General features: G+C 38.0%; 1 protein-coding gene across 1 annotated transcript in view; it reads right to left on the bottom strand.

Moving 5' to 3' along the window:
- Positions 1 to 14,500: 14,500 nt before the first annotated feature.
- Positions 14,501 to 23,316, bottom strand: part of TBCA (tubulin folding cofactor A) — a 22,754-nt gene continuing 13,938 nt past the window's right edge. Inside the window, exons 4-5 of the mRNA XM_006143531.2 lie at positions 16,838 to 16,924; positions 14,501 to 14,773 (exon numbers count right to left, since the gene is read on the bottom strand). Coding sequence (XP_006143593.1) covers positions 14,693 to 14,773; positions 16,838 to 16,924 — 168 coding nt within the window. The 3' untranslated portion in view covers positions 14,501 to 14,692. The remainder of the gene's footprint in view (positions 14,774 to 16,837; positions 16,925 to 23,316) is intronic.

The raw sequence follows: 23,316 nt of genomic DNA, 5'->3' as shown, positions 1-23,316 counted from the left end.
TATATACAACTTTGTACTTTGAAGATTGTTATCTGTGAAGTTGCAAGTAAAATCTATTTTGCCAAATGTTTTCTGAATGAAGTGAACAAAGTTTTTGTTCAAAAAGAACTTAAAATATATGCAAGATCTATATGGGAAAAACTACAGTAGTAAATTTTAAAAAATGAACAGAAAGCTATTGCATATTCATAGATAGGAAGACTGAATATTGTCCAGATGTTAGTTCTTCCCACTTGATCTATAAATTCAACATAATCACATAAAAATCTCAGTAAGTTATTTTGCAGATATCAACAAACTGATACCAAAATTGAAGATGCTTAAGACCCAGAAAAACACAGTGCTTGGACCAGCAGATGGTGTAATGGTTGCATTGCTGGTCCCCCATGTTTCATGAATGTTTGAGTCTCGTACCTGGTGGTTTAAAACCCTGGGAATGTGTATGTGCATGCCCAAAATCCTGAGAGGACTATGGAGGAGATGGGATTGTGGCATGGCTATCCCTCCCTGAGGGGTGATTTCTCACTTTCTTGTCTCTGTCTCTCTGTCTCTCTGATGAGAGCATGTGCCCTATAGCAAAAATCTCAAAAAATAAAAAAAAAAGAATAACACAATGCTAACGGGGAAGAATGAAGTTGAGAACAAATATTACATGAATTCAAGTCTTACTACAAAGCTACAGTAATCAAGGTATTGTAGTATCAGTGAAAGAAGATACAAATGGGCCAATAGAACAGAGTGGAGAGCCTAGAGAGAGAGCCACACAAATAATCAGCTGATGTTTGAAAAAGGAGCAAAGGTGGGACCAGCAGTTGGCATAATAGCTATGTCGCTGGACTCCCATATAATAGACCACAGTTCGAGTCCTGGACCTGGTGGCTTAAACTCACGCTGGGCACATGTGCATGCCCAAGATTCTGAGAGGAGAATGGAGGAGAAGGGATCGGGTATGGCCATCCCCACGGGGGGATGATTTCTTGCTTTCTATTTCTCTGTCTCTCTCTGTCTTTCTGGTGAGTGCACACACCCTACAGCAAAAACATCTCAAATAAAAAAAAAAAAAAAAAAAGAAAAGAAAAAGGAGCAAAAGTGGCACAATGTAACAAAAGCAGTCTTTTCAACAAAAGGTGTGGAAACAACTGGACATCTACATGCAAAAAATACTCCTCTAGACAGACCGTATACCCTTCAGAAAAACTAGCTCAAAATGAATCATAGACCTCACCATGGTTTGGTTATTAGTTTGTCTCCCAGAGTTTCATGTTCTGGAAACTTGGTCCCTAATGTAATGGTATTAGTAGGTGGTAAGGCCTGTAAGAAGTGAGGCCTCATGGGAGATGTGAATCATTGGGGCACCACCATCATGAATTTATTAGTGCTGTTTTGAGAGAGGGAGTGGGTTTTCATTCTCATGGGAAGAGGTTGGTTCCTGTGAGAGGACTGTTACAAGAGTAAGAACTGCGCCCCCTCCCCCAAGTCTCTCTCTCTCTCTCTCCCTTTCTCTCTGGATGCATCCACTGATCTTTCCACTTTTCTCTGCCATGTTGTGATACCTCAGAGGCTGGCCAGATACTGGTCCCATTCTCTTAGGCTTTTCGGCTATCAGAATGATGAGCCAAACTTGTGGTCTTTATAAATGACTTGAGTCTCAGTTGTTTCTGTTCAGCAACACAATAATGGACTAAGAAAGACCTAGATGTAAAATGCAAAACTATGAAACTTCTAGAAGATGACATAGAGAAAACCTACATAGCCTTGGTTATGGTGATGACTTTTTAGATATAAGACAAAAGGTAAGATCTATGAAAGAAATCACTGAGCAACTGTATTCCATTAAATTTAAACACTTCTGCTCTGAAAAGACAGCATCAAGAGAATATGTAAAAAAGTCACAGACTGGTAGAAAATATTTGCAAAAGAAGCATATGATTTGTTATACAACATATGATTTTGTTATACAAAACACACGATGAACTCTTAAAACCAACGATAAAAATATATATATAAACAGACACTTCACCAAAGAAGATAGACAGATGGTGAATAAGGTTGTGTAAAAATGCTCCACCTTGGGACCAGCAGATGGCGTAATGGCTATGTTGCTGGACTCCCATGTAGTCAACCAACCACAGTTCAAGTCATGGACCCAGTCAGTGGCTTAAACTCACTCCTGGCGCATGTGGGTGCGAGCCCAAGATCCTGAGAGGAGAGTGGAGGAGAAGGGATTGTGGTGTGGCCATCCCCCCCAGGGGATGATTTCTTGCTTTCTATTTCTCTGTCTCTCTCTGTCTTTCTGGTGAGCGAACGCACCCTATAGCAAAAAACAAAACAAAAACAAACAAACAAGAAAACCTCTCCAAATGCTCCACTTCATTTTTCATCAGGGAAATGCAAATTAAAACAATGATGAGATACTGCTCTCTTTTAGAACAGCCCAAATCAGGAAAACTTACAATTCCAAATTCTAGTGAAGATGTGAAGCAACAAGAATTCTTATTCATTGTTAGTGGGAATGTGAAATGGTACCGTGCTTTGGAGACAGTTTGGTGGTTTCTTATAAAACTAAATCTACTTCTGCCATATGATCCAGCGACCTCACTCCTTGGTATTTACTTAAGGGAGTTGAAAATTATGTCCACAAAAAAATCCTGCACATGGATGTTTACTGAAGCTTTATTTTTAATTGCTAAAACATGGATGCAGACAAGATGTCCTTCAGTAGGACAATGCGTAAACTGTGGTATATTCAGACAATGGAATATTATTCAGTGCTGAAAAGAAATGAGCTATCAAACCCTGAAAGGACATGAGGGAAACTTAAATGCATACTTCTAATGGAAAGAAGTCAATCTGAAAAGGCTACATTCTATTTTATTTCAATTACAGACATTCTGAAAAAGGCAAAACTGTGAAGATGATAAGATTAGTGGTCGCTAGGGTTGGGGCAGGGTGGGTGGAGGAGAGACAACTAGCACAGAGGAGTTTTAGGGCAGGGAAGACACTGTATGATACTATAAAGACAGATAAACGTCATTTATAATGTACAACATCAAGTGTGAATGCTGACGTAAACTATGAACTTTTAGTGATTATGATGTGTTAAAATAGGCTCGTCAACTGTGACAAATGTACCACTTTGGTGAGAGGGTGTTGGTGATGAGGGAGACTATGTGTGGGTACAGGGTGTATACAGGATGTTTCTGTACCTTCCTCTTAATTTTGCTGTAAACCTAAAAATGAAAACAAAACAAAAAACAAACCTTTTAAAGGAGAATAGGATGTTAGCATTTCAAAAGAGGTTAAAAGTCTAGTTTATGAAGAACAGTGTCATTATTGGGACATGACATATATAAGCTATGTACCAACTCTTGTCTGTAAATAAATTTTGCATACAGGGCCAGCAAGTGGCATGGTGGTTAAGGCGGTGGACTCCCACATGGCTGATGGCAGTTCAAGTCCCAGATTTGGTGGCTGGCTTTCTCACTTTCCTTTTCTCTCCCTCTCTCTCTGGTGGGCACATGTACACTATAGCAAATAAATAATAATAAAATAATAAACTCAAATAAATAATTCTTTAAAAATGAAATATTGCAGACCAGCAGTCAGCGTAATGGCTATGTCACTGGACTCCCATGTAGTTGACCATGGTTCATGTCCCGGACCCGGTGGCTTGAACTCATGCCGGGCACGTGTGCGTGTGTGCCCAAGATCCCAAGAGGAGAATGGAGGAGAAGGGATTGCGGTGTGGCCATCCCCCCTGGGGGGTGATTTCTCACTTTCTGTCTCACTGTCTCTGTCTTTCTGGTGAGCACATGCACCCTATAGCAAAAACCTCTCAGAAACAAAAAAAAAGAAAAAAAAAGAAATATTGCACTTTGGGAGTAGCCAATACCCAAATAGTGCTTTTACAGAGGGAAAGAAATGACAGTAGGTGTATCAAAGGAACGATTTTGGGTGGTTCACCTAGTCTTTCAGAGTCAGGGAGGCCTCTCACTCGTTTCCCCAACTGTACATAGAACTGATTTAGATCCTTCTATTTCCTTTTTATATATTTTCTAAGTTATGAAGCATTTCTATTGCATATGTGTGTGTATGAAACAGTTCAAATGTTCATAACTGGGCCTTAATCGTGTTGCAGCAGTACAACATGCCACTCTGCAAAGGTGACCCACATGGGAAGGTTCCAAGTTCAAGCCTGGAGACCCTCCCAAATCTGTTGGTCATGTATGTACCCATGAGCTGGGGCTAGCCGAGACCGGGTTGAACTGTAGAGTCAAGCCATTAGTGCGAGTGCTGTTTCTCTCTGTCGCTGTCACTTACAGAGAAAATAAATAAACTTCAAAAAATGTCCATGAACTGATGAGTGGATAAGTAAAAGCAGTATGTGTATACAATGGGATATTATCAGACAAGGAGTGAGGGAGGTACTTACACTTGCTACAACATGGGTGAATCTTGAAATCACATGCATGAAAGGAGCCCGTTGAGAAGGAGCCAATTCCGTGAGTCCATTCATTTGAGTGCACAGAACAGGCAGGTCCACAGAGGCAGCAGTAGAGGTGGTTGTGCAGGACTGGGGGCCTGAGGGTAAATGAAGAGAGATCGGGTACCAGGTTGCTCTTTGTGGTCGGTCACAAAAATGTTCTGGAATAGTGTTGCATACCTGCACATATGCCAAAGGCCATTGCCTTGTGCACTTTATTATTTTTTAAAGAATTATTTTTATTTATTTACTATTATCATTTTTAATTTGACCAGAGAGAGAGAGAGAGAGAGAGAGAGAGAAAGCCAGCTGCCAAGTCCAGGACTTGAACTGTGATCTTGCCACATAGGAGTCCAGCACCTTAACCACCACACCACTTGCCAGCTCTGCCCTGTGTACTTTAGGTAGCATACAATGACATAACTTATAACGGCATGTGAATTATAGCTAAGTAATTATTAAGATGTAGTTATTAAGATGTATAAAACTGTATGTATAGTTTAAATCATCCAAAAGGAACTCCACCAAGCTTTAGGAAAGCCCGTCCTTACTCATGAAGCCCCTGCTGACTATGTGCACCGTCCCTGCTCTTTCTGGCACTGCCTATGGGACCACTATCCCAAGGGAGGTTTTCATTATTTACTTTTCTTATTCATTTTACTACACCTAGTTATAATCCTAAACAACATATTGTTTGTTTAGATTTTTGCCATAGGGTGCATGTACTCACCGGAAAGAGACAGAGAGGGAAAGTGAAAAATCACCCCTCGGGAAGATGGTCACACTGCGATCTCTTCTCCATTCTCCTCTCGGGATTTTGGGCATGCATGCACATGCACCCAGCATGTTTTTCAAGCCACCGGGTCCAGAACTTAAATCGCAGAGCTGGCTCTGTGGGTTCCAAGGCCTTAGCCACCACACCTCCTGGCCCAATATTGTTTGTTTTTTCTTGATTTTGTTCTTTATAGCAGTGGAATAGTACTATTTTTTCTCTGTGATTTATTGTTTTCACTTAACATTATTTCTGAGATTTATTCATGTTGATGCAGTGTTTACTCATTTTTATGCTGATTATATTTGCATAAAAAAATCACAATTTATTTATTCTTTTTACAGTAGATGGGTATTTGCATTGCTGAGCTTTATGCCACTGTCAAAGAATACTTCTTTGAACACTCTTATGTCTCCTCTGCAAGGCTTTCTACATACACATAATGTATGCATACGTACATACGCGTACCAGGACTCTTCGAACAGTTCATCGAAAATGAGTATTATGTAAAAACTGAGCATAGAAAAAAAACTGTGTTTTTCTCTTTTTTGCTAGAGTGAGCAGCCACTTGCCAGAAGAGATAAAGAGACAGACAGGGAGATAAGAAGAACCCCTGTGTCACGCTGTAATCCCTTCTCTTCCATCTTTCTCTGCTTTGAGGATTTGGGGCATGTACAAGGTGCCTGGTGTGATTCTCAAGCCACCAGGTCCAGGCCTTGAGCACTGTGGTTGGCCATGTGGGACCAGGAGGCCTTAACCACCAGGTCACAGAGCTGGCCCTCACAAAAATTTTATACCAAAATAAACACATAAATTCCATTTTCCACAAACTTTTTGAAGTCCTCTTGTGCATACACACATGTAATTTTTTTGAGTTCAACTTTATTAGATAATGGTAAATTGCTTTCTTTTTAAAAAATTATCTATTTTATTCCATTTGTTATTATCATTATTATTTAATTTGACCAGAGAAAGAAAAAGTGAGAAAGCAAGGTCCAGGACTCAAACTGTTGTTGGCCATGTGGGAATCCAGCACCTTTAACCAGCAGGCCACCTGCCGGCCTGGTAAATGGCTTTCTAAGAAGCTGTACCAGGCTAGCCAAAGGGTGCAGAGGTAGCATGCTGTTCTGAGATGCTAAGTCCACATGGGAAATACAGGTCCAGTTCCTGAGTTGACATGTACGTGCCAGGTATGCACATATGCCCATGAGGTGGCTAGCTGGGATGGCTGGGAGGAGGATGGTGGCAGGAGACTGTCGAGGGTGTCCGTCTGTCTCTCTCAAAGAATAAATAAACTTAAAAACAAACACTAAGTGGTTTTATATTCCCAATAGCAAAGCCTAAGTTTCCATTGCTCATATGCTCAACATTTGTTCATTTTATTTATTTGTTTATTTGTTTAAGTTTTGCTCACTGGAGAGAGAAAGTAAGAATTCACCCCTGGGGGTGGGGAATAGCCATCTCATAATCCCTTCTCTCCCATTCACCTCTTGGGATTTGAGGCACACTCACATGTGTCTGGTGTGATTTTTCAAGCCATCAAGTCTGAGACTCAAACTGCTGTCAGTCATATAGGACCATACACATCACCAACTGGTCCTCACATTTTTTCATTTAAATTTCTTTTTTTTTTTTTTTTTTTAGATTTTTGCCTTGGATGTGTGCACTTGCTACAGAGAGACAAAAAGAGGGAAAATGCATTAACCACAATGCCACCTGCTGGCCCCCAACATTTGTTCATTTACTACTATTTTTAAAATTTATCTATTTATTTATTTTGCTATAGGGCACGTGCACTTGCCAGAAAGACAGACAGAGACAGAGACACAGAGAGCGAGAAATCACCCCCCCCCCAGGGGGGACGGCCACACTGCAATCCCTTCTCCTCCATTCTCCTCTCGGGATCTTGGGCATGCATGCACACACGCCCGGTGTGAGTTTAAGCCATTGTGTCTGGGACTCGAACCAGGGTCAACTACATGGGAGTCCAGCAAGATAGCCATTACACCAACTGCTGGTCCCTAATTTATTATTTTTTAAATAATTAATTTATTTAACTTTATTTATTTTAGTTTCATCAGATAGGGACAGAGTCGAGAGAGAGAAAGGGAAAGTGAGAAAGCAAGCCGCCAGGTCTCAGATTTAAACCACGGTCAGCCATGTGGGAGTCTAGTGCCGGCCCCCATTTATTAATTTTTAAACTTTTTTTTAAAAGCTAATTTAGTGGCTTTAAAAAATGTGGCTCAGTGTGGGTTTAACTTTCTTTGATCCCTAATGAAGCAGTGCTCCTTTGAAATACTTATTGATCATTTTCTACCTTTGTGAAATGCTTTTTGTTCTTTGTCTGTGTCTCTTTCCTTTTTAATTGCCAGAGGGTGCAGCTCACCAGAGAGAGTAAGAGCGAGAGAGCTTCCCCTAGTGTTTGTGGTGCAAGCCTCTTTCTTCCATTTCTCCACTGCGTCAGGATTTGGGGCATGCATGCTCAGGCATCTGGAGCGTTTTTAAAAGCTGTCAGGACCGGGATTCAAAACGCGGTAGGCCATGACTCAGCTCCCTATACGCTGAGACTGGCCCTGCCTGTTTTTCTATTAAGCTATTTTCTACTGGTTTCTAGTGATTTACATATATATTCTGGGTATCAATCTTTTGCTACATGTATCGCAAAGCTCTTTTTCTAGCCTATGTCTGTGTGGTGTTTTGGGTGATCAGAAGGTCTTGGGCTGGCAGGTAGAGTGGAGGTTGAGGCGCTGGACTCTGACATGGTCAACCACAGGTCAAGTCCTGGACCTGGTGGCTTACTTTCTCATTTTCCCTCTCTCTCTCTGATCAAATTGAAAAATAATAAATAAAAATTAAAAAACAGTTCTTACAAAAAAAAAAAGTTCTCACCCTTCATGGGCTCCCGTTTTTATATTTTCTCCCACCTATTGTTAGGTTTTAAAACTTTACCTTGATTTTAGAATCATATCCTCAAATCTCTGTTCTTAAACCCTCCTATACCTTTTAGCATTGAATTTACAGATTGGCATAAGGTGAGACGACATTTTGACAATATTCTCTCAGTATATAGCACGAATCATTAAAAAAAATTCTTTTCAGACTCTTGGTGGGAATCCTTTTTTCTCTTACATTTGTATATTGCTAGCATATTGAAAAGCTTTTGGGTTCCATGTATTTGTTTTCTAGCACTGTTGTAATGAAGTTTGTACCACAAACTGGGGGCTTAGTACAATACAGCGTCAGCAGAGCCATGCTCCAGCGAGGAGTTCAGGGGGGCACTCTGTCCCATGCCTTTCCCTTAGCTTCTGGTCTTACTGGTGTCCCTTAGCTGGCAGGAGCATCTCTATGGTGTGTGTTGCCATGTGGCCGTCTTCCTGTATCCTCATGTTGTCGTACTAGGCCATCAGTCACAGAGCGTTAAGGGCCTACCCTTCTCTAGCATGAATTCATTTGAATTGATTATTCTGGGAAGGAGCCTGTACTCCAAACGAGGGTCCATTCTGAGTTACTAATGGTGAGGACTTCAATATATCTTTTTGGTGACATAATTCCACCCACTGAAGTTCTACATATATTTTTAAGTACCTACTTTCATTTCCTCATTGTTTCAGATTATTTAGGTTGACTCTTACATTTTCCTGATACATTACTTATCATCTATATATAATGAAAATGATTTCTTTTCAGGTCTTTATTTCTTATTTCATTCTCTTATCTCATGGGCTTCTACTTCATCACATCTGGCCATTAGGTACTTACTATCTTTAAAAGTGTTGCCTGTTTTTGAAATTTGAATTTGATTACTTCTGGAATGATACTTTTTAAAAAATGATTTGCATTTCGTCTGTGAACTATGTGTTTCTATCCTTTGTCTACTATTTATACTGGGGATTATTTTTTTCCCTTCTAATTTAAAAGAGCTCTTTATGCACTAAAAAGCTTAATTGGGACCAGTGGATGGTGTAAGGGTTATGAATCTGGAATCTCACATAGTCAACCATGGTTTGAGTCCTGAACCTAGTGGCTTAAAACTCACACCAGGTGTGTGTACGTGCATGCCCAAACCTGAGACGAACTCTCGGCACACAAGGCAAACAAATGTGTCCCATAGCAAAAATCTCTTAAAAAAAAAAAAAAAAACACCTCGGGACCAGCAGTTAGCGTAATGGCTATGTCGCTGGACTCCCAACGTAGTCAACCGCGGTTTGCGTCCCGGACCCCGTGGCTTAAAACTCATGCTGGGTGCGTATGCGTGCATGCCCAAGATCCCGAGAGGAGAACGGAGGAGAAGGGATTGTGGCGTGGCCATCCCCCCTGGGGGGGTGATTTCTCGCTGTCTCTGTCTCTCTGTCTGGCAAGCGCACATGCCCTATAGCAAAACAAACAAACAAACAAACAAACAAAAACCTCTCCAAAAACCAAAAACTCAAAAACTTAAACCTCTTATGACATGTTAAAGATATATTCTTCCAAAACCAGCAGTTGATGTAATGGCTATGTCGCTGGACTCCCATGTAGTTGACCATGGTTCGAGTCCCGGACCCAATGACTTAAACTCACGCTGGGTGCATGTGTGTGCATGCCCAAGATCCCGAGAGGAGAACGGAGGAGAAGGGATTGTGGCGTGGCCATCCCCCCTGGGGGGGTGATTTCTCGCTTTCTGTCTCTCTCTCTCTCTCTTTCTGGTGAGTGCACGCGCCCTATAGCAAAAATCTCTCTCTCAAAAAAAAAAAAAAAGGTCTTCCAAGACTTCAAAAGCACCTGTCAACTATGCAGAAGCCAATGGAAAACACAAACTGTCAGAAAGTTGCACATCTACTGTAACATTAATCATACTTTTTTGTGCAAGTCTACTACATGAACAAATACCTAGAGGAGTGCAATGTAGATTTTTATGAAGCACTCTTGAAATTTCAAGTACACTGATACTTATAACTTGTTTCATGGTGCATCACTTCCAACCCTTCAATTTCTTTTCAGCAAAAGCACTCAGGAGCTTCAAGGACTAAATGGCCGGGTTAACCCTTTAATAGCAAATGCTTTACAGCTCCTGCTCTCGCATATATGTCAAGTTTACACTGACAGTTAAAGGTCCTAAATCGCCATCAAGGAAGGATGAATCTGGTCCTGGTTTATCTAAATGACCAAATAATAAGATTTCAGCAATAACCAGTTGTAGGATATGTCCTTATTAAATTTGATAGGATTTTTTAAAAGCCAAGTAATGTAATGAAGTTTGCAAAGTGATTTAGATTAAACGGGTTTGACTTCTCAATTTGGAAGTGATTCAGTGCATAGGTACAGGCATAAAGGCAATTTTTAAATATTAGACTTTACATGTTGCTGGCCAGAATGTTGAGCAAAGTTAAATAAACATTATATCGTTTCAACCATCCTCCTCCATTCATAAAATAAACACGTGCTTATATTAGAGAGTGCTTTTCCCCCTCCATACAAGTTCCATTCCTTCCCGAGGAACTGTTCACATGACTTACCTACATGGTATGAAACAGGACAAAGGACAGAGCCTAGTTCTTGAGATGCTAACAATCATTCATAAAAACATGCCAGGTACCTGTGTGTATGCCCCAAAAGAGGGAGGAACAGAGACGGGATTGAGAAGTGAGCATCTCTCCCCCACCCCCCAGGGATGCTTTCTCACTTTTTTCTCTCAGCCAGTGCATCTGTACTTGGGGAAATTAAAAAAAGGGAAAAGTAACAGAATAGAAACCGCGGGGAAATCACACCTAGTAAGCATATTGTTTCATGTGTTTGTAAATGTATCTGTGTTGGGTAACATTGGACACCATGTTTTTTGTCTTTCATGGCCAAAACATTTGAAAGCAATCAGTGTACTAACTGTGTGGTGTGATGGAATCCTTTGTTCTCACTGCAGAGGTTAGAGACCTTGCTTTTCACTCAATCTACAAATGTTTATTTGGCAGCTACTTTGGTTGGTTGGGAATCAGGTGTTGGGGCAGGAAGAAAAAGATAAAATTACTTTGACAATTTCTACCGATTGCTATACATATATAAAGTTTAAAATAAAAACTTAAAAAGTTAATGCTAAGTCAATTACAACTGTTTTCATTTAATGTACCTCTTGATGGTTGTCATACAAACCTAAGTAGCATGTGTTGAAATTTCCTAGAGATAAAGCCTTTGGAGAATGTTAAGCTTCCTGTGCTGCTTGCTCATTAGTATCTAGAGGGAGGGAGATAACATTATAAATAAAATCTACAGTTGAGAAAAAAATTCTCAAAAAATGTTCTTTTCCTCCATAGGGCATGTGTGCTCACTGGAGAGACAATGAGAAAGAAAAAAAAGAAATTACCCCCCAGGGGAACAGCCATGCCACAATCCCTTCACCTAAACTGTCTTCTTAGAATTTTGGGTATGCATGCACATACAGCCACATGATTTTCAAGCTGCCAGATCTAGGACATGAACGCTGGTCAGCCATGTGGGAGTCTAGCACCTTAACCACCACACCACCTACTGGTCTCCTTCTAAAAATGAATTTTTAATCTACCTTGCTTTTACTTTTTGCTACTAATCGTTTTTTGGCAAGAAAATAATTTTTCAGCAACCAAGATTTTGGTCTCAGCTGCAAAACCCTCTCTTCAGTATTTTTCTCTGGAAGGCTGAATACCTTTCTTAAAAGTTCTGATCTTTTCAAGCTTTTATTGGTCAAGAAACCATTTGCTCTGAATATGTATATTAATAGGCAGAGGGTTGAAATGTTATACATTAAAAATAGTAAAATGCTTTCTTTAAATGAAATCCTACTTGGAAAACTACATACATCTCCCTCCCTTCCATCTCCTCAAAGCCAACCTATTGTTCCTGTGTTTGATACCAACCACAAAATAGAAAGTTAATCCTCTTGGTACTCAAATCTCTAATAGCGAACCTCAATATCGATTCTTACACCGTAATTACAGTTTTTATTTTTCAACTCTTCCTCTCCCCAACTCAAATATCATTTTTTTTTTTCTTTTTAGTTTTCCTATAGGGAGTATGTGCTTGCTAGAAAGAGAGGAAGAGAAAGCACCCCCCACCCTGGGGACCACTCCTTAGTCTATCTCCACTCTCATCTCAGGATTCTGGGTATACAGGTGGGTTGGGGACTCAAATCATGCATCTGGCCATATGGGATCCAGCCACCTTAACCACCATGCCTACTGGCTGGCCTACTTCAAATACTTTTAAAATGGCATGTAATGTTTTGAGAAGACATTCCAATTTAGAAATGTTTCTGATGCGAGTCTCTGATGAAGTTATTTTTGGCTTTTATAAGTGGTATAGTGCTTTATGGTAACAGGAGGCTTTAGAAATAAGATTTGTAAAGAATATTATTTTTTTCTTCTCTGGAATTTTTGACAGATTCAATAAATGTACTTTATGGCTTCTACTAGTCATTTGCAACTTTCAAAATCAGACCAACCACACTACCACTATTAACTATTTTATAGCAGCAAATTCATTTCCTTTTTTTTTTTCCCAGTTAAGTACATCTTATTCATGACAGAGAAGTTGTGTCCATGTAGGACAGAGTGTAGGGAGAGGGAGAGGGAGTGAGTGGAGATAAACACCTTCTACAAGGTGCTCCTACAGGATCTCATCATGCCATGACCTGTACATGCACCCAGTGGGCTTTTTGCAAGCCAGCCTGGGTGTCTGAACCCCAAGTCAGCCCTGCAGCTTCCAGCACTGCAGTCCATTTTGCTAGAATGAGCTACCACATGTTGATTTTTCCAGTTTAAATGCTTTTAATACTGTTTTAGTTCACTGAATCAATGTCATGTTAGGCTGGTGACATAAAGCTCACCCGCATTTTCTAGAAATAGAAGAAAACTAAATGAGTTGTTATATATTTAAAGTAAATGCTGGGGACCAGCAGTTGGCATATGGCTATGTTGCTGGACTCCCATGTAGTTGACCGTGGTTCAAGTCTTGGACCTGGTGGCTTAAACTCACGCTGGACGCATGTGCATGAGTGCCTAGGATCCCAAGAGAATAGAGACGGGATCACGGCATGGCCATCCCCCATGGGGGGTGATTTTCGTTTTCTGTCTCTGTCTCTCTCTGTCTTTCTGGCAAGTGCATGCACCCTATAGCAAAAACCTCTCCAAAAAAAAAAAAAAAAAAAAGATTAAAATAAATGCCAACAATTAGGTAATGGGTTTACTACTACATTGGAAAAATACTTTGTGACAAAATGATACTCTTTCAATCAAAGAGTATCTAGGTCACATGGCCAACTGTGTGGTTTGAGTCCTGGACCTGGTGGCTTGAAAAACATGCCAGGCCATTAGGTGTGCCTGCCCTAAATTCTAAAAGAATGAAGAAGGGATTGCAGAGTGACCATTCACCCTGGGAGGTGATTTCTCACTCCCTTGACCCCCAGAACCTCAGAGAATGCATGCACCTATGGCAAAACTAAAAAAAAAAAAAAGAGAGAGAGAGAGAGAGAGAGAATCAAAGTTTGGCTATAGCCTGTATATGCTTGAGTTGGCCTGCATTTTCCTAGCTCTGTGTTTACTGATGTCATAGCAGGAATAATTCTCCTATTCTGAAGAGGCTTTAAATATTTTCCAGCACATTGTTGACAGAGACAATATTCCTTTAAAATACAATTCTCTGGGGCTAGCAGGTGGCGTGGTGCTTGAGGCACTGGATTCCTACATGACCAACAGTAGTTCAACTCCTAGACCTAGTGGCTTGAAAATCATACCAGGTGTATGTGCATGCCCAAAATCCCAACTGCAGCATGGTCATCCCCCCAGGGGGGTGATTTCTCAAATTCCTTTCTCTGTTCCTCTCTATCTCTCTCCAGCAAGTGCACGTGCACAGTGGCAAAGACATTTAAAAAAAAAAAAAGACAAAAAACAAAACACAAAACAACAACAACAATTCTCCAAAGAATCTTATTTGAAGATAAAAGTGGTTGGTGTTTTTGTGTAAATCTGCCTTTCTGGAAATGACTGAAATGTTTCTCACTAGTTTATAGTAATGGAAATGTTAAGCATTTCACTGTGAAGGAATAAACCTGTGAGGTTTTATTCATCTAGAGTTGTTCTTATCAGGGAGTTGTACCCTATTCAGAACAGAACTGCTTTACAATTTGGATTTTTACCTAGAAAAATGGTATCCTATTTTAAAACCAACCCATACTTCTAAAGCACAGATTCTCTGTCAAAAACGTCTGTGATTTAATGATAAAAAGTTAATTTAAAAGTTCATAAAGTATGAAATAAACAATTTTATTAGACGAACTCATTTATTTGACATGTTAAATATGCAAAGGAAGATATATGAATGGCATAAAAAGAATCACATTCTCATACTACTTGAACACACAGCTGTGGTCAAAATAATGAATTGTAGAATGGACCCCAGGATTTAATGCAAAAAATCCCCTGTACAGAAAAGTTTCAGGCTTCTAACTTCACTGAGTCCAGTACTAAACGTGCTTCTTTATATTCTTCAGCTTCTTCCAAATCTTTTTCATTTTCCTGAAATGAAATGCAAATTAGGTTTAACCTTCTCATAATTAAGTACTCTGTTATTTACTCAACTATTACAAACCACTAATGTAAATAGCCTAAAAATTAAGAGAAAAAGGATCCCAGGCCTACTTTAAATATCCAAGGGAACTCCAGGTTTTCCATAGTTCAGTTCCTTCTTTATAGGGAAGGAAATAAACAGGCTTTTTTTTATTTTACTGCATAGTCTCGCATAATATATTTTCATGTAAAAAGTGAATAACGTGTCATCTAAAGTTACTGACTTTAAGTAATTAAACAAAAACATTAGGAAAATTTAAATATTCTCACTTGTTAACATGACATCATTGTACAAAAGAGATTAGGACTAAAGGTCAAAAAGGAAGATTTACCAATGTGTACATATGACAACATTCAGGGTGAAATAATCTTCCAACTCACAATAATTTGGAGCTACAGTGTCACACCAGTTAAATACAAACTTTAAATTAGAATAGTGAATTGCTACTGAATATCATGTACCCTAAACTAAATGAAACAAAATACAAACATCTTTCATTATTCTATATTTAAAGACTGAGTTCCATGATATTGACATACAGGAAACTTTTATAAATATACTGTAACGATAAGAGATGAATAAAATAATTCCATCCAAATTATTATACATAAGAAATTTTGTTTGATTTAAAAATAAAGCTATGGTCAGTAAGTCACGTCAGGCCAATAAAAGAAAGATATGCTTACAGAGAAAAGAGAATTATGTATGTATTTAGTGTAAAACTGAAAGCAAAAAAAATCGAGAATCTGCTTAATTCATACAATAGGTAAGACTTTCTTAAACCTCTACATTAATTACACTTTAAGTATGTCTTTGTTCTCTGTTAGTAAATTAAACCTCTTTGAGGATAGGGAAATCATGAAATACATCCTCGTAAATATATCACCTAAAGACATAATTTTTCTCAAGCAATTTCTATTACTGTCTTAGCTACTAGTCTCCACAAAAGAAAGCATTTAAATGATCAGGAACTACAAATGGTGTTTCCTCTCTTAACACAGTAATTATTTTTTGCTTTATCAAGAATCTATTTCAAAACCATAGTGAGCTTCTTTTTTAGCTGATTAGACTTATCCTCCCCTCAAAAGGTTTTTATAGATACACATGGAACTGTACGTCAACATTACTATAGAGAGCGAACATCTCTCTTTTTTTCCTAAAGCTTTAGTCCTAATTTGGGGGGATACAAATTTTACTTTCTTTCAAAGAATAAAAATGATCATACTGAAAAGCCTCACATTATTTGTGTTACTTAGGGAAACAACTATGAATTGGGAAATAGCTTATGTATATAATAATGAACAGTAACTCAAGAAATAAACATAAAATAAGATTAGCAAAGGAAATGTAAGAAGTCATAAGGTTATCAAACAGCAATAATAGTAGGTATATAAATTATTGTTTTTATCACTTATTAAGAAAGAAATATAACTTTCAATTATTCTTAGAGTCATTTATAAAATGGTTTGGCTAACATATCACACGGCATTTATACCAGCAAGTTCGACAGCAGTGTTAGACAGCTCCAATTTAATATGAGATATTGTTTATGTGAATGTTTTTTTCCTTCTCTCAAATTGATTTAGGTTTGAATCTATAAGGATTCCAGATTCTTTTAATACGAGCTCAAGTTCATTTGAAAGATGCAATCTTTCAAACTTTCAAACAGTTGACTCATCCTTAATATGTCAAAAAAGACCTTTATGTATAAAAACAAAATAATTCAAGATATGTTGGACAATACTGGTATTATGAATACCTACGATCATAATGCAAATATATTTAATTAACTAATACAAATAAATAAACATGCTAGAAACAGTACTTTTACTGGAGGTATAATTCAAAACAATTTAAACTCCACTAATCATTTAAAAATAAACTAGAATACTAGACAAGTGAATTAAAAATGCTACTAACTAGTTCTCTGTGGTAAATATTAAAAATTTTGGCTTTCCACATAATAGACTGAAAAAAGAAATTTAAACATAAGATAGAAACGTCTTACTTACTAATATCTGCTGAAGATCCGTATATGCAGCTTCCAATCTGCGCTGGCAATCTGGGATCATCATCCGGGACTCTTGGAGGATCTCTGCCTATAACGAGAATCTCTGTGAGATGTGCAGAGATGGCAGAACTTATTGTGTTAAGCTCACACCTTGGTAAATATCTAATGGTTTAGAGGAATCAGAAAAAAAAAAGTTAAATGGTTCAATATTTTAAATTATGTTTATTAGAAGTTAGACAATCATACTGTAAAAGCTACAAAGTACAAGTTTTGAACTAAACATTTTTGGTAATCACCTTCTCATGCTAAGTGAAAATTAACTGGAAAAGCTTTTCACAGAGCATTTATTTTAAAAGGTTATTTAAAATAAACTATTTCTCCTGCTGTCACAAAGCACCTTTATCCAAAATGGGATCAGCTGGTTATATAAATATCTCCTGCATCTTTTGAGTAATAAAGAAAAACAGTGTTCAGATAATATCACATGGAGATAATTACTGCATGAAAAAAGTTATTGAGTTATTGATCACATCGTGTGCACACTGCAGGAGGTTCTCAATGAAAGACAGAGGTAAAGAAAAATGAAAAGCAAAGACCAGCAGGTTCATATTTTTGATGCTTATCATGCATAAAAAGTTATTACTTATCCTTGTGTTTCATTTTAGGAGAGAGATTATTCTCCCCATGCAGTTTGAGCCAAATTACCAGTGTGGCACCCCTCTGAATCTGAACTTGCCGATTCCTCCTAAAGGCAGACACTACAGAATTAAACACAGGAATATTTATTCTAGAGAGTATTTCTGTATGTAAAGCCCACTACTCAAAGCTAGCCTGTAACACACCAAGTCAAAAAAGAAGAAGAAGAAGAAGAAAAAAAATCAATCCATGACTGGGAAATCCAATTAACAAGAGAGCAAATAAGTTAGTTTTAGATGCTAAACCTCAAATAAGACTTTTTCTTGGGGCCAGCAGGTGGTGTGGTGGTTAGGGTGCTGGAATTCCCACATGGTCAATAGCGGTTCAAGTTCCAGACCTGGCAGCTTGCTTTCTCACTCTTCTTCTCTCTTTCTCTCTCTCTCTGTTCTTCTCTGGCAAACTCATGTAGAAAAATAATAAATAAATAAAGTAAATAATTCTTTAAAAAAAGAGACCTTTTTCTTAAGGTAGGGGGAAGCTTTGCTTCCTTAAATTACTCACAGAAAGAGACACAGATCATTTAAATGTTTATTTCCAAAGATAATGTTTGGTCAAATGCCTTCAGATAAACAGGTCAAAAATCAGAAATTTTACTATCTACCTTATATAAAATAAAATAGATAGTCTATTGAACATTAAGAACATTGTATTTTAAAAATTATTTATTTTATTAATTTATTATTAATATTTTAATTTGACCAGAAAGACAGAGAAAGAGAGAAAGGGAAAGTGAGAAAGCAAGCCACCAGGTCCAGAACTCAAACGGCAGTTGGCCATGTGGGAGTCCAGCGCCTTAACCACCATGCCACCTGTTGGTCCCAAAAACACTGTTATTTTTTTTTTTTAAGAGAGGTTTTTGCTATAGGGCATGTGTGCTCTCCAGAAAGACAGAGACAGACAGAAAGCGAGAAATTACCCCCCAAGGGGGAATGGCCATACCACAATCCCTTCTCCTCCCTTCTCCTCTTGGGGTCTTGGGCACTCATGCACATGCACCTGGCATGAGTTTAAGTTGCCGGGTCTGGGACTTGAACCATGGTGGACTACATGGGAGTCCAACAACATAACCATTACGTTATCTGCTAATCCCGAACACCGTATTTTGATAGGAACTTTAACAGTCCAAATACCTTCTTTCTGTCCCCAACAGTTTTGTCACAGCTCACATTGTAAGCAAAAATCAGAATTATAAAGAATGCTCTCTATCCACATCTGTTTTCTCAGGTGGAAATCTATTGCTGAACTTATAACTCTTTTACTAATAAAGAACAGACTGAAAATTCTAAACATAAGATTATGACTTTCCTTCAGAGCTAATCACACTATACTGAGACAGTTAATCACTGCTACTAAATTATTCTTGTGTATCTAGTTGGTTTAACTACATGTGAAAAAGACAGAAACATCTCACATTGGGCGATTCTTATTTTCTCTCCTGTGGAATTTCTTTCAAAATAGCTTACAGGAAATAAACAATATGAAACGAATACGAGAAATTAGGTCAAGCCTATGATAAGTCAAAATAAATTCTGGGCATGCACACATGTGTCTGGCATTTTTCCCTAGCTTCCTGGGCTGGGATTTGAAATGTGTAGTCAGCTATGTGGTATCTGGCTCCCTTAACCATCAGGCCATGAGATTAACCCTGTGAAATATTTTTTGAACATTTTAGTATTGTCACTGAAATGAGCTTTATACAATGTTATTCTAATTTCTATTTATTATTATTCTACCTATTAATACAGAGCAAGAATTCTCAATCAGTATATCAGAATGGGACTCTGACTTAAGCAGGGTTAGAATGAATCTTTCCCATATGCCACTTCAATTAACTCAATATGTTTATTATATGTCTGCAAAATGTTAGGTACAGAGAATACAAGATAAAAAAAGAGCTGGACTGGGACCAGCAGATGGCATAGCAGTTATACTGCTGGATTCCCACATGCCAACTATGGTTCAAGTCCCAGACCTGGTGGCTTGAAAATTACACCGGGTGTATGTATGTACATGCCCAAGATCCTAGAAGGAGAAAGGATTGCAGCACGGCCATTCCCCCGGTGGGTGATTTTCTCGCTTTCCCTCTCACGCTCTCTGGCAATTAAAAGACAGTAAAATATGAGGTGTAATTATACTGCAAAGGTCATCTCCCAAAATACGCAGACTTAACTAAATGAGTTATCCTTCAAAGTGTTTCCCTTGGGAGGTAGACATTCAAATGAATGATGCCTCTGTTTAAAACACTGGAACTGGGGACCACCAAGTGGCATGATGGTTAAGGCACTGGACTCCTACATGGCTGAACACAGTTTGAGTCCTGGACCCAATAGCTTGAAAATCACACCAGGCATGTGTGCATGCATGCCCAAAATCCCAGAAAGAGAAAGAAGATGAAGGGACCGCAGCGTGGTCATCCCCCTGGTGGGTGATTTCTCACCTTCCCTCTCTGTCTCTTCTCTCTCTCTGCAGTGAGTGCACACATTCTATGGCAAAAACCTTAAAAAAAATTGAATTCAAACTGTCAGTTTACTCAAATACTGACTATGTTAAGATTGAGGTTAAATCAAGACCCTGGTATAGACTTAAGATATTTAGCGAACATAACAGGATACAGTCCTACTAAAAACCCTGTTTTTAAAGACAAGTTGTGTTTTTGTTGGTAGTTATTCAAGTAAAATGCAAGTCTGAAGAGGCTTAGCAAGGCTCAGGTTTTAACAGTGAATAGATCACTGAACCTAAAATCTGAGAAATTTCCTTCAGTTAAACATATACACTGGAAAGGAAACATCCCAATTGGCCTTTCTTTTAGGAAGGAATTTTATAAAATAATCTGGCCAGTGTCAAGTTCTTTGGCTATTGCTCAACTGGGATAAGGTTTTCTACCATCTCTAATGGTCCAGGGCATTCACCAGAAGCTGGTTATACTTAAACCTCTAATCTACAAATAGTATAATTTTAGATGTTGGCTACTTTTGGAACCAATGATAACTGTATTATTAATAGTTTGCCAGATTGAGCTCTCAGAAATTACCTGGAACAATGGTGAAGTCTTTTCTTTTACATAGTGGTATAATGTTACTGTGTTTACATGTCAGAAAAACCATTTATGTTTTGTAGTTACTGTTGAATGGTTAAGATAGTAAAAAGAATCCCATGAGTCAAAAATATTTTGGGCCCTTAACCTGGAGCCTATCAGTAACAGCTTTAAATGTAAATGGTATAAACATGACAGTTAAAAGATAGAGATTCACAGATTAGACCCAATTATTGAGTTGTTGGAAAAGTCATGATGCGTTTTTGCACAGAAAACACATAACTTTTCCAATGACCCAATATATGCTGTTTACAAGAAACTCACTTCCAACATAATGAAACAAACTGAAAATAAAAGAATGGAAAAAGATTTATCATGCAAAGGATAATTTTAAAAAGGCAGGAGTGGCTATATTAATATCACATAAACTAGATTTCAAAGCAAGAGAAATTATCATGAAGAGGGATTTTACATTATCATAAAATGATTAATAATCAAGAAAACATATGCACTAAACAACATAGCTTAAAAATACATTCAACAAAAACTGAGAGAGTTGAAAAGAGAAACAGACAAATGTACATATATAGTTGGGGCCATCATTTCTTATTCTCAGTAATTGATAGAAATACTAGACAAAAATCAGCAAAGATATAAAAGAATGAAATGATATCTACCAACAAGCTATAATTGACATTCATAGAACGCTACCTCAGAAAGGAGAATATACTTTTTAAATGTCCATTAAATATTTATTGAAGTAGACCATATCCTGGGTCACAAAATAAAAACAATAGGGGCCAGACAGTGGTGCATCAGTAAAATGTGATGTTCTATGAGAAATCGCACATTGGAAAGTTTTCGGTTCAAGTCTGGAGACCATACTGAGTATTCCAAATACACATGTCCCTTCAATCTTGCGCTGTCTGAAGACTGCAGGTGGATCATGGAGACAAGACCCTGTTGAGGATAATGTCTCTCTCCCTCTCGCTCATGAAATTAAAAAAAAAAAAAAAAAAAGTAAACTTGAAAACAACAACAAAAACACATAAAACCTCCAACAAATTTAAAAGAACTGAAATCATACATATTACTTTCTCTAACAAAGGAGAACTAGAAATCGGTAACAGAAAGACAGAGGAAAAATCTTCACTTAGAATATGACAACCAGGCCAGCCTCAAAGTACAGTGATTAACCACTGTACAGTAGGATACCACATGGCTGACTGCAGTTCAAATCCAAGTCCTCACAGCTTGGAACACATGCCAAGTATGTATGTGTACATGCTTAAAGTTCTGATGGGATGAAGAAATAAAGAAAAAATGACTGTGGCATGACCACGCTCTGTTGGGACATGTGCTCTCTTTCTCTGGCAAGTGCATACACCTTCTGACAATAAAAAAAAAAACTCTCTTTCTCTGGCAAGTGCATACACCCTCTGACAATAAAAAAAAAAGAAGGAAAGAAATTAACAATACATCTTTAAATAACCATGGGCCAAAATGGTCTCAAAAGAAACACAGAATACACAGATAAATAAAAATGAAAATATAATAAGTCAGATTTTGTGGGTTTTGGTTAAAGTAGTGCTTAGAAGAAAGTTACAGCACTAAAATGCTTACATTAGGAAAGGGAAAAGGTCTTAATCATATTAAGTTATTCAGGAACCTAAAAAAGAAGAGCAAAATAAACCGAAAACAAGCAAAAGGAAAGAAATAATAGTAAAGCAAAAGTCAGTAAAATTAAAAACAGGACAACTGCAGAGAAAATTCAAACAAAAAGTTGGATTTTTTTGGGGGGGTTAAAAAGAAAAGATAAACCTATAGCAAGACAAGCAAAGATGAAGTGAGAAGGCACAAGTCACTTAAAGTAGTACCAAAACAGAGGTTATCACTACAGAACCTGAAACACTTAAAAGGAGGAAACCGAAGTGGTAATTTATAAGCTCCTGAAAAAAACCTCTCCAGGCTCAGATGGCTTACTAGACCATTCTACCAAGCCTTTAAAGAAAATTAATACCAATTTTACGCATATCCCTCAAAAAACAGAGGAGGCAATACTTCTCAAGGCATTTTGAGACCAGTATTAAACTCAAGCCAAAATGAGATAGTACAAAATAAAAAAAGAGAGAGAGAAAGAGAAAGAAAACTGCACATAAATATCTTTCACAGTCTTTCATCTCTCAAAGCCTTAGATGCAAAAATCAACAACAAATTGTTACCAGGCTGAATCTAGCAATGTATAAAAAGTATTATATACGACAATCAAGTAAAATTTATTCCAGGTATATAAGGAAAACACTGATTTTCAAGATTTGAAAATCAATCTATATAATCCACAGTATCAACAAGTCAAAAAAAAGAACAGTAACAATCTTATCAAATGACACAGAAAAAATCATTTGACAAAAATCCAACAGACATTTATGACAAAAACACTGAACAAACAGGAATAGAGTAAAATTTTAACTTCCTTAACTTAATATAAGATTATTAAACCAACTAGGTGGCACAGTGGTTAAGGAGGCTGGACCCCACGTGGCCACTGTGCAGTTCAGTCCCAGACCTGGAGGCTTAAAAATATGTCAGTGCACGTGCATGCATGCCCAAAATCCTGAGAGGAGAATGGAGAAGAGATTGCAGAATGACCGTCTTCCTTGGGGGGAGGGAGAGTGATTTCTCACCACCCCCCTTGCTTTCTGTCTCTGGTAAGGCAAATATACCCTATAGATTAAAAACTAAAAAAGAAA

This window comes from Tupaia chinensis, unplaced genomic scaffold (genome assembly GCF_000334495.1).
Source record: "Tupaia chinensis unplaced genomic scaffold, TupChi_1.0 Scaffold000099_1, whole genome shotgun sequence".
Lineage (NCBI taxonomy): Eukaryota > Metazoa > Chordata > Mammalia > Scandentia > Tupaiidae > Tupaia > Tupaia belangeri.
The sequence above is the reverse complement of the archived record's forward strand: the minus strand, read 5'-3'. Positions and strand labels throughout refer to the sequence as shown.